The following is an 11,281-nucleotide window of genomic DNA, read 5'->3' as shown; positions in this document are numbered from 1 at the left end:
CTTCGGTGAGCTCCTGCCCAAGTCAAACATTGTGTCCAAAATGAAAAACGTATTTAACATTGTGCAATACGAATGGGCTAATTAACAATGGGATTTAAAAGTGTTTTCTAATATTTGTTATTATAATTATAATACTATTATTAATAGCAGCATTATTTGTTATTTTATTACTGTTGTTACTGTAACAGATGTATAATGTACTCTCCATGCGTTGTGTTTTCTCAAAATAAATCACTTCGACCAGTGGTCCCAGTTGAGCATCATTTATTTCCCTTGCATCACATTTTCCTACTGGGCGAACAAAATACAAAAATACAATACAAAATATAACATGTGTAAATACCTGTTGTTAAATGGGAAACAGCACGTTAGTTGTGCAGGGCTTAACAGTATTGATGGCTGTCGATGGCAAAATCTGTAGCATGAAGACGACTGTGTTAACAGTGGCTTATGTGACCATGACATCGTGTATGCTAGCTAACACTTATTTACAGCAATCATATGCCAAAGCACATCCCAGAAAGCCCCTCAATCCCTAACAGGTACCATATACCCACACATGTATAAATCAGTAACGTACAGCAAACTTGTACACATTGTAAAATAGAAAATAGAAAACACTATTCAGAACGTGACCTACCACTTGCATTACATTTTCCTACTGGGAAGACCTGACGTTCACGATCTCCCCCTATCTGCAAGCGGGGCCAATCACAACACACCTTATTGTCATCAGAGTTCAACTAACCAATAAGAATGCTTGAACATTAAATACACATTTCTTTAGAGGCAAGTGGAAACATAACCAACCCTGTTACATTACCATGATAACTACCTAGTAATCATTACTTTTAATGCCGCTAACAATAATGTCAATCCTATATTATTTGTGCTATAAAGGCGATTCACCTTTTTCTTTTTTCATATTGTTAAACAAAATTCTAGGACTGCTAACATTTCCTCATACATTTTTTTACTTTTCAACCATTTTTTTTTTTTTTGACATTTTCAATGCGGGTCCTTTATTTTGAATGGAAATCACCGAGGTCACTTCCTTATTCTTGCTAGGTCTTGCTTATTCTTGCTGGCGGAATGGAGGTGTCTTCTGTCACAGTTTCTTCTTCTTGTTCTTTAGATTTTAAATGGTGGTTGGCAACCAACTTTAAAGGTGCATTACCGCCGTCAACTGGACTGTAGTGTGGAAAAGAGACAGGGAAGGTCTATTCTAAACCCTACCCATTAAACCCCCTAGAGTCGATGTCTGTGCCCCGTGGAAATCCAATTAGCACAATAAAAAAATCCCCATACAAATCCGTCTGTTTAAACTAGAGATAACGTTTTGCATGGGCTGCGTCTCAGTCCATAAAATCTGCCTATGTTGGAGTTCCGCATCTGCGGTGAAAGGTGGCAGGGCTACAGCAGTGTTTGTCAGACCATGAGACATGCTGAAAATCGGTCTTCTAGCGAAAACGGCTGTAGCGTCTGAACGGTTTAGGCTACACACTATGGAAAGGAGAGACTCTCATGAACACACATGTTGGTTGTTTAGCTCTTACTAGTTGAGATTTCTCAGCCCCCACCTTTTCCTGGATCTTATACTTGTCTTCCCTTCCCCTCCCTGTTCCACAACTCTTGCCAATTGTTTTTAACCACCGTTCTTATTAGCCCCTTGGCTTCTGCTTTACTAATTGGCGTGTCCATGTCAAAATTAGGATGTTTGAGTGCCTGCCGGGCGAGAACATCCATCTCATTCCCCTCTACTCCCACATGAGCTGGTACCCAGAGGAACCTCGCAAATACCCCCATCTATCTCACCCTAAACAGGCACTGCAAAATCTCATACAATACATCGTGTCTGCTCTGTGACACAAATTAATTTAAGCTCATCAGTGCTCATCAAGCTCATCACCTCCTCCATCCATTCTGCAGCCAAGACTATGGCCAGCAACTCAATTCAATTTGTCACTGCCACCTTAAACTTAGGAACTCTAAAAAGCTGCACCTGTCCTCCCTATTTTATGGTCCTTAGATTAATCAGTGAATATATTCAAGAAAGCATAGTAATGTGTTCTTACATGTTCACTTAAAATATTTACTGGATTCTATGGTGTTCTAACCAGACTAGTTTATGTGGCACAAGTACACGATCGCCACCTACTGCATTTGAGTGGAAAATAATTTACGGTTGCCTCGTCCGGAACTACCCGTGTTTGTAGATCTGAAGAGACGGGATAGATGTGAAATAAGGCAGAAGCTCCATATATCCAGGATTTTAGATCTTTGGAAGCCTGGCTAGAACCATAATGCTTATGCAAAGGCATTTGGTGTAGAGAAGCGACAAGTGATTGGTATAAATCACATAAGAACAAAGACATAATTAAGTCAAGAGTCATAGTGGTACACAATACAATAACACATGGGAGGTTTTCAGTAAGCATTTATTAATATTTGGCAGAGAATGCCATGATCCAAAATGATCCAACAGTTTAATCACTTTAATGATCTCACACAGATTCAATTGAAATAAAAATGAAATGTAATTGGTCGCGTACACATATTTTGCAGATGTTATCACAGGTGCAGTGAAATGCTTGTGTTTCTAGCTCCAACAGTGCAGTAATTCAGCTGTATTCAGTAATTCAGATGTATCGCTGGTTTTATACTGCACACATTTTCATATGCCCAACATGAACAAAATGATTAGTAGAATTAGTTTAATTCTTAGAACTACACTATTAAAATGTGTTCACCTACGATTTGCATTTGCATTCTGTCATCTCAAAATCATTCAGACAGACAATTCACTGGTGAAAATTTAAAAAAGTTGTAGGTTATAGCTACCTCTGAAATGGCAGTTGTGTATGTATAACATAACACAGGATTCATATAAGTTAATTCCTTTCTCTCTGAAAACATATTGTCAATCATAAAAGGCAAGTATGAGGAACAAATGAATTGTTACACTGCTCAGCATGGCATATCACAGACATAGACAAATTATATGCAGTTGGGCCAGAATAAAGTATTGTAGTTTATTCTCTTTCTTTGAAATACCACTGCCTAAAGTAAATATCACCTTACAAAACTAATGCTAGTGGCGCACAGAAGTTTGATCGTTAAAACATTTCAGAAATCTGTATGCCATGCAAAACATTTACTTATCGACCACTTAAATATGATGGGTAACCAGTTGGTATTTGCTACAGATAACTTTAAAGTCACTAAAGTGCAAAGAATTACAAGGTTATAGAAAAGGGATGGCAAGCCTTAAGTCCTTCAATTTTGTTTGTCCCTAATTGAACATTCCTTTCAGTGGAGAAACCGTATTTTCTATGAATCAAAACTACAATATATGAATCAATTAATTCACATAGACAAGTTGTCTTATTCAATCAATTTGATTAATTTGATGATTTGTTTATGTTATGTAAGTATTTTCAATACACAGTACACATTATTAAACAGCACTGACGCCTGACTTATTTGAGACAGGGAATGTTTTCAACTCTTTTCACTATGTATTGTCTGCTCATAGACCACACAGCACAGTCATCTGTTAACTATTTAAAACAATAGATTTGTAAGTGGCTTTTACAGATTAACTCATCTAAATGACAACCTTTACCATGGTAAACTTTTTCCGACTCAGAATACTTTCTTAAAGTATTAGGACTACATTCACACATTACACACACAGAATCACACAAACTTAATAAAGAGATACAAATTCCAAAACTATTTTGGTGGCACCAGCATAATATCTGAATGGAGTAATTTGACATTGTACAACTGTAACAATGTAATGTAACCAAATATTTGTTGAGGCATTTGCCACACAATTCACAAAAACGTTCTTGTAAGTGTATAAAACCACTTATCAAATTTCATCCATTGTTTTACATAATAACATGGTATAACAATAAATGAAACAAGAGGTTGTCAAACTGATAAGAGGATTTGTGAACATTAAACCCCATCACGTTTCACATGCAATGTCTTTTTTTCTCTCTCCCACACACACAAAAAATATGGAGATAAGTGATTATTCTATGTCCCATACAGTAAGACTCAGTTCAAGAGTTATTCAGTCTTTCATTTTCTTCCCAAAGTCCATATAATTTGAAACTTACTAGGGTTTACTGTTTTACTGTCTTTACAAAACGTTCTTCTTTAGCTGATTATCCTGTTCTGCCAACTTCCCCACTAGTCCACGCCTACTTACTGCACAGGCTTACAGCTGAACCTGAAACGCATTGATCTTGCTGGTGTTCTTCAGTGTCTGCCGCCTGTTGCAGAACCATACGCGGACAACCTCACGGTCATAGTTGAGCTCCTTAGCGATTTCCGTAATCTCCTGGCCCGTGGGCAGGGCATTCTTCTCAAAGTAGATGTTGAGCACTTCAATAGCCTGCGGGGTGAAGCTGGTGCGACGCTTGCGTTTCTTGGACGGCTCACCACCCACAAACTCCATTAGATTCTGCTGACCCTTCTGGTTCCACAACTCAGCTTCGGCAAGCCATCGCTCCAGCACAGGCTTCAGCTTCTGAGCACTCTTAGGTGTAATGTCCAGCTTCTCAAACCTGCAAGAGGCAACAGAGGAGCAACAACTTTTAAACGAATTACACAGTAGCCGCTGATCAACTAGATTGTACCCGACATCTACTCTTCAAAATAACACCTAACCCCATTTCATCTGGTCTCTAACTATTTTCAAGAATCTAATTTCTTCTTAACTTTTTGCTTAAGGAGAAACATAAGAAATAGGCCAAGAACATTTGCAAGAACCTTTTTGAGGAATAGCAACTTTGATTAACTTGCTTCTTAAGTCTATAGTTAAGGAAAAAATGTCAGTTAAGAAGAAATTTCTTCTTAAGGTTTTGTGAATCTGGGCACTGGTCTCTAAGTATTTTTTGTCACCGTCCTGTGCTTTTCCTACGAGTAAGAAGACTTTCAAAATGTAGCCTTTGAACTACATTGTCCATAGCATACCAACATTCACTATTTATCATATTTGATAGGTTTCTGAAATCCATTCTATCTACTGTGCTGGGATGCCACCACCCAGTAGGTCAGAGGAGTTTACCTGCAGATGGCAGACTGACTGTAGGCCGGACCCTCTGTAGCCGTGAGGGCCTGTCCCACTTGTGTCTGCGTCAGCCCCAGGGATAGCCGGCGGATCTTGAAGTTCTTGGCAAACTCTCGAATCTCTTCCAGATTAATGCCCTCCTCATCTGTGCCCCCTTGCTGTGGCTCTTAAGATGGGAAGAGACAAACCAGAATAAATATCAAACTACTTGTAAAACAAGATCAATGTTTGGAGAGAACATGTGCTTTTTCTTGGCCAGGGCTCGCTTGAAAAAGATGTTCAATCTCAATGTGAATTTCCTTTGTTAAATAAATGGAAAATTAAAAAAACAAAAACAAAGTGAAACCACGCACTGCTGACGAGCTGGCTGACAGTGGGTGTGTCTCCACAGGTTATAGGGACTAAGGAGGAGATTGGAGTGACTGTCTTCATTGCAGACGGTTGTGGGGCGATGACCACAGGTGACTGCGTAACTGTTGTTACCTGAGCCTGAGGGGAAATGTCAATGTCAGCAATGGGTTAATGGTTACATCCAACAAAGACCAACCATTTCCAGTTTAACCGAATGTTCACACAAAATATAACCACTCAAATAACCACTCAAATAACCACTCAAATAACCACTCATAGGGACAAATGAATGGAGGGGGAAGGCCTATAGTACCTGAGTGCTGGGCTTGGAGAATGTCACAGGAGCAGTAGGCTTAGGCATTACAGCTGCAGATGTGGGGACTGTAGCAGGTCCATTCCCTATGGTGGCAATGATCTGGCCCTGGGTGTTCAGAACCAGCTGTGGTTGGACTGTCTGCACCTGCAGGCCTTGCAGACCCTGGAGGCCCTGGAGATTCAGAGTCTGAGTAGCAGCCCCTCCAGTCAGTGATGCAGGGTTCAGCATCAGGGGGATGGTTCCAATCACCTGGAGGCCACATTGAAGAGAATTAGGGTATGTATTTGTCAGTAACACTGTACAACAAGTTATAGGATATAAGGGTTTAAAGAGGGTTTATAAGTTCTTTATAAACTTAATTAACAGTTTTTATAGACAGTTTATACAACTGTAATAGACAGTTAAAACCGCTTGGTTAAAATAGTGTGATTCTTAATTTGGTGCTTGCTAAATAGTGAGCTTGTTAAATATTTGCATGTTTGCACACCTGTCCCTGTGCGTTGGTGATGATCTGGCTGGTGATTCCGGACATGGCACTGGTGAAGATGGGAGTGGAAGTAAGGGCGCTGATGAACTGAGGCTGAGCCCCTAAAGACGCAGCACTGATCTGGGGAAAGAAACGGAGGCATCCAGATTATTCTACTGTCGATAATGTGATCATTTTGAATACAACGTATATTCATGTGGATTAGGTTCTTTGCTCAAGTTATTCACAGACATGTCCAAACATTGAAGTAAAAAACATGGCTTGCTGACTATCAATCCAAACACACATGTCTAGCACAGAAAAACAAATGCACACACATCACAATAACAATAGAGAAACACATTCTTACAATGGCAGGGTTGATGGAGAGGCCTGCAGACTGGAGTGTTGCCACAGACACGCTGGGCTGAGAGACGGCTGGCATGGCCTGGCCTAGTTGGGCTGCAGTCACCTGTGAGTTCTGCTGAGCCTGCTGCATAGCTGCCTGGACTTGCTGTAGTGATGCAGTCTGAGGCTGGAAGAATGTCTGCTGGGGCTGGACAGAGTTTAGCACAGTGGCTGCTGGGAAAGAAGAGAACAAACATACAGGTAAAGCTCCATGTGGTAGCCAAATAAATCTTGACTGTTGATTCAATGTTGATTAATGCTTTGCATTCTGAGGTGTGTATCTCTGCCATGTCTTACTTTGCAGCCCTTGTAAGCTTTGCAATCCTTGTAAGCCTTGCAAGCCAGCAAAGGGTAGTTTGAGGAGGCTTCCGGCCTGGCTGGCACCTGAAATGCCAGGGAGTGTGGCTACGTTGCTGGTGGGGAAGGTGAGGACAGCCAGTCCTTGGCCCCCCATGGACCCTGCCATGCTGATGGGGATGAGCAGGGGCTGGGCCAGGGAGCCTGTCTGGGCCATCATCCCCGTCATCAGAGTGGCCAGACCCTCCTGGGTCAGAACCTACAAGAGGAGGGAGGATCAAGAGGAGGGGGAGGAGGAGGAGGAGTGGGAGCAGGGGGAGGAGGATGGGTATGAGGTGGAAAGAGGGGTATGAGGAGGATGAGGGGTAGAAGGAGGTGGTAGTAGATGGTAGGAGGAGGAGGAAGAGGGTTATGAGGGAGGAAGAGATGAGATCCAGACAGATAATGTGTGATGCATGGGAGAGGAAAAGGAGAAGAGGGTGGGGGAAAAAAATAAACAGGATGACCGATGACTACACTAAAAGTAGTTGAAAAGTTATTTTTGTTTAATTGTTCTCACCTGTTGACAGCCCTGCAAGCCCTGTAAGCTCTGCACAGTGATGGGCATGGTGGTCTGTGACTGTGACAGGGAGACGCTGATGGGAACTGCAGTCTGTGCTAGAGTCTGGACACCAGAGTCTGCAGACTCCACAGACACCACCTGGTCCTCCAGCACTGACAGCACAGAGAGAGAACACTGCTATTCTACCATCAGCACACACCACACCTCACTCTTAAATTCTGTTTTTAAAACTGAAATATTTTTACACTGAAACGGTAAACAAAATGTAGTATAATCTGTATTGCATGGAGTCTAACCTACCATATCGGTATCCTACAAAAGGCTCACCTACTCCCCCAGTGTTGTGGGGTGGTCTCGGGCTGTCCTGCATGCCTGCCTCAGGTTGCTCCGTGGCCTGATTACCCCCATCTTCACCCCCCGAATCAGTCCTCCCATCAGGCACTGAGGATGGAAGAGAGGCTTGATCTACCTCCACTTCCAGGACTCGGATCGTCTCATGACCAGACATCACTATCACCTACACAGCATTGGAGAGCACAACACAAGACCAGGGTCCATATTCATAGGGTCTCAGATCATAACGGATAAGATGGACAGAAGGGACCTGATTCTAGATCTGCACTCCTGAGACGCTTTATGAATAGAAGTCACGCAACTATACACAATAAATGACTCATCATCATCTATTCTCAGCAGCGTGGATGTTTTTGTTCCGAGTCATGATGAGGAGGAGGGCCGAGAGGTAATCATGTAGTAATAATACAATGATATGGTATAAATATCTAACTAGGCTCAGTATCGTTCCACTGATGTATTGAGTTATATTTAGTACCGTTCAGTCTCAACCTATTGAGACAACTCAGGTAGAGGACCATGTGTATTGGTTACATGTGGAACAGAACATGAGTTTACACATGAGCAAACCATGCCATAGGAGTATTACCTGTCATAGTTCTTGTCAACAGTGGTAGACAGCTTGTCCCTATCTGTATCCTATCCTAATTATCCAATTTGTATATTATTAGTAAATATAACAAAGCAAGCACATGATGTATGAGTGGATCCAGCCATAAAAGATGTGAAGGAGAGGCAGGGAGAAAACCTGAGCTGGAGAGAAAGGTGTAGACAGAGAGAGTGCAATGCAGGAAAGAAGGGATGCATACCTGGTTGTCTTTGGCAGGGTATTTCAAAGTGCAGGAACCTAATGGCTGAAAAAATATTTCTGCAGTCAGACAGTGAATGGCTAAGGAGAACAGAGAGGCCAAGCACACACGTTAGGGCACAATGAACAAAAATAAACGCACACAAATGGGAGAAAAAAAACATGACTACAACAAAAATCAGCGAACAAGCAGCTCAAACAATGCTTTCTGAGAGCCCCGCTCGTAATTCAAAAAAGACATTGCTTTAGTTAGCTGACTATGAGTGTAAAGGACACAGATGGAGTAGACATACACAATTAATCAATAAGCATGACAGAGTATAGCAGAAACCTTAGGAGTGTTACCGAATCGGTATTAATTGATGACATTTGGATAGCTACTATATCAACCTCAAGATTACTGTGTGGGGTTAATCATTCCAAATACATGGTGACATGGATGTGGCAATAGCTTATGACACAGGACTATGAAGCAGAGGCAACAGAGAGTTAGGACATTTGGGCAGGGGTGTATAACTAACGTGAAATCATGTTGTGTTTACAAAGCAGTTAGTGGTACCTGTTCATTGACAGTGATTGGTGCATCAGTAGCAGGGAGATCCTGAGGGTCCATGGTTTAGTGCTCTCACCACCAAGCAGTCATTGTCTTGACATTCTAAGTAAGGAAAGATAATACTGTAACATCAAAACTACCAGGTATTAGGCTTGCCTATGTGAATAGTTTTTTCCCCATCTATGTGGTGTGCTGATACTTTTTCTATTAAATCTATGAAGTAGGCCTAATGGTTGGAGACATTTGTGCTACTCCAGATGAAACTATTATTATTATTATAGCTATGTAAAGAATGACTGTTCAATAGCAAACCGTTTAAATAGCACTCCCACAGTGTCTTATGGGCATTAGTGTCTTATCTAATACTGTGACAATTTGGTTTCTAGCTGTAGTTAAGGGGTATAAAACCAACAAATCATATGATGCCACACAAGTGACAGAAATATAAATAGAAGTCACACCTAGGATATTTAGTCCAGTGTACTTGTATACTGGGGGCTACACACAGTGATAATAATTGACTGTATTACTTTATTTATGTCTTCATGACAAAATAAACATATAATGCACCAAGAATTGGCAGCTTCTTGATCATAAGCGGCCTAGAAGATACAGGCCCGCCTACGTCCCCAACAAATCTAGCCTTCTAGAATGATTATAGCTGACAAACGCCTATTCGAATTGTTTATATTTTGACGTAATATCAAAAAGATCAGAAGCGCGAAGCACACCACAACACAGAAATTATAGATCTGTCAAAACTTCCGCAGGTGTTGATCCCCGTACTCTGGCCACCCCTAATCTAGCCCCAATAAATCTCGCCGTGTAACCTATTTGAGGACACGATGTTACCCATAAAATATGCGCAAGAAAAAAATGACCCGCAATTCCATGCTTGGGGACTGCATTTTATGTATTTCCCTCTATTTATCATAAATATATAAATTATGCTAATTAAGAGCATTGCATATTAACGAAAAAAACTAATTTCCTCTCGCCATTTCGTCGCGCCATATAGCCAATGGTAATCTTACGCATGCTATTTTAGCAAACAACTTACCGTAAAAAAAAATTATTTCTGTGGTTCTCCCCTTTTAAAAAGCTTTGCCACAGTTTGTTTTAGTCACACATAATTAAAAATGCATCTCACAGCACCAGTCAGGCGCTATGGCTGCACACAAAAGATATATTTGCATTGATAAGGAGGGTTGGCAACGTGAGGATCCTTTCTTTCTCAATATTTAATGACGGTCCTTTGGTACTGCAATTCAGATTACCCACATATTCCTCCATATGCCTCCTGAAAGCGACTTCTGCTGTAAAGTCCACCAAAATTACTAAAAATGTGGCCTTTAGCACTACGTCATGAACATAATTTATGCAAGGAAAAATCTTGCATTGAAAAACGTCGGCCTCGACTCGAGAGGAGCCATGGCTGCCTTAAAGGGACAGTGCATCTATAAAATTATATGCAGTATATGAACGAGGTGAAATCTTTTTAAATTAATGGTGTCCGAATGCACTGCTGTATTAAAGCAATTCAGAACTAACTTGTTGACATGTTCTGTTGCAGATTCAAAACCAGCTAACTCGTTGCAGAATGTATCCATAATCATGAATAAATAAGCATATTTACTTGACAACAATGCACCTAGTCACCCATCAATCACGTCAAGCCTCCCGAGTGGCTCAGCAATCTATAGGCGTCACTACAGATCCGTGCTCGATCCCGGGCTGTGTAGAAGCCGGTCGCGACCGTGAGGCCCATGAGGCGGCGCACAATTGGCCCAGCATCGTCCGGGTTAGTGGAGGGTTTGGCTGGCTCTAGCGACTCCTTGTGGCAGCCAGGCTCATGCACGCTGACTTTGGTCACCAGCTGTACGGTGTTTCCTCCAACACCTTGATGAGGCTGGCTTCCGGGTTAAGCGAGCAGTGTGTCAAGAAGCAGGGCGGCTTGACGGGGTCGTGCTTCGGAGGCTGCATGCCTCTACCTTTTTCCTCTCCCGAGTCCGTGTGGGAGTTGCAGAGATGGGACAAGACTATAACTACCAATTGGATATAATGAAATTGGGGAGAAAAG

The 11,281-nt window shown here is 41.6% G+C and overlaps 1 protein-coding gene across 7 annotated transcripts; it reads right to left on the bottom strand.

The window, feature by feature from the left end:
- Positions 1 to 2,420: 2,420 nt before the first annotated feature.
- LOC139557586 (POU domain, class 6, transcription factor 1-like) lies at positions 2,421 to 11,255 on the bottom strand. 7 transcript variants are annotated; one of them, XM_071372584.1, is made up of 12 exons: positions 10,262 to 11,255; positions 9,208 to 9,303; positions 8,650 to 8,694; positions 7,787 to 8,003; positions 7,484 to 7,638; positions 6,925 to 7,183; positions 6,590 to 6,798; positions 6,241 to 6,360; positions 5,751 to 6,002; positions 5,440 to 5,575; positions 5,084 to 5,252; positions 2,421 to 4,580 (listed from the first exon to the last, which is right to left on the bottom strand). In XM_071372584.1, exons 2-12 carry the CDS (start codon positions 9,259 to 9,261, stop codon positions 4,232 to 4,234), a joined length of 1,965 nt encoding a protein of 654 aa, XP_071228685.1. In that variant the 5' UTR covers positions 9,262 to 9,303; positions 10,262 to 11,255; the 3' UTR covers positions 2,421 to 4,231. The 7 variants fall into 7 exon arrangements, with proteins under 7 accessions (XP_071228685.1, XP_071228682.1, XP_071228683.1 ...); XM_071372581.1 differs by having other exon boundaries at positions 6,590 to 6,801; positions 10,262 to 10,813; XM_071372582.1 differs by having other exon boundaries at positions 6,590 to 6,801; positions 10,483 to 10,813.
- Positions 11,256 to 11,281: the final 26 nt, after the last annotated feature.

The sequence above is a fragment of the Salvelinus alpinus genome, chromosome 28, assembly GCF_045679555.1.
Source record: "Salvelinus alpinus chromosome 28, SLU_Salpinus.1, whole genome shotgun sequence".
In the NCBI taxonomy this organism is placed as follows: Eukaryota; Metazoa; Chordata; class Actinopteri; order Salmoniformes; family Salmonidae; genus Salvelinus; species Salvelinus alpinus.
Note: the sequence above shows the minus strand (reverse complement) of the source record. Positions and strands in the feature narration are given on the sequence as shown.

What these genes read in the sequence shown, in the direction of transcription:
- LOC139557586 (XM_071372581.1), bottom strand. Translation starts at nt 9,261, where the DNA reads ATGGACCCTCAGGATCTCCCTGCTACTGATGCACCAATCACTGTCAAT. An exon ending in AAGCTTACAAGGGCTGCAAA is followed by an intron (nt 6,802 to 6,924) that starts GTAAGACATGGC and finishes CTTCTTTCCCAG; the next exon opens with CAGCCACTGTGCTAAACTCT. An exon ending in TCTCCATCAACCCTGCCATT is followed by an intron (nt 6,361 to 6,589) that starts GTAAGAATGTGT and finishes TTCTTTCCCCAG; the next exon opens with ATCAGTGCTGCGTCTTTAGG.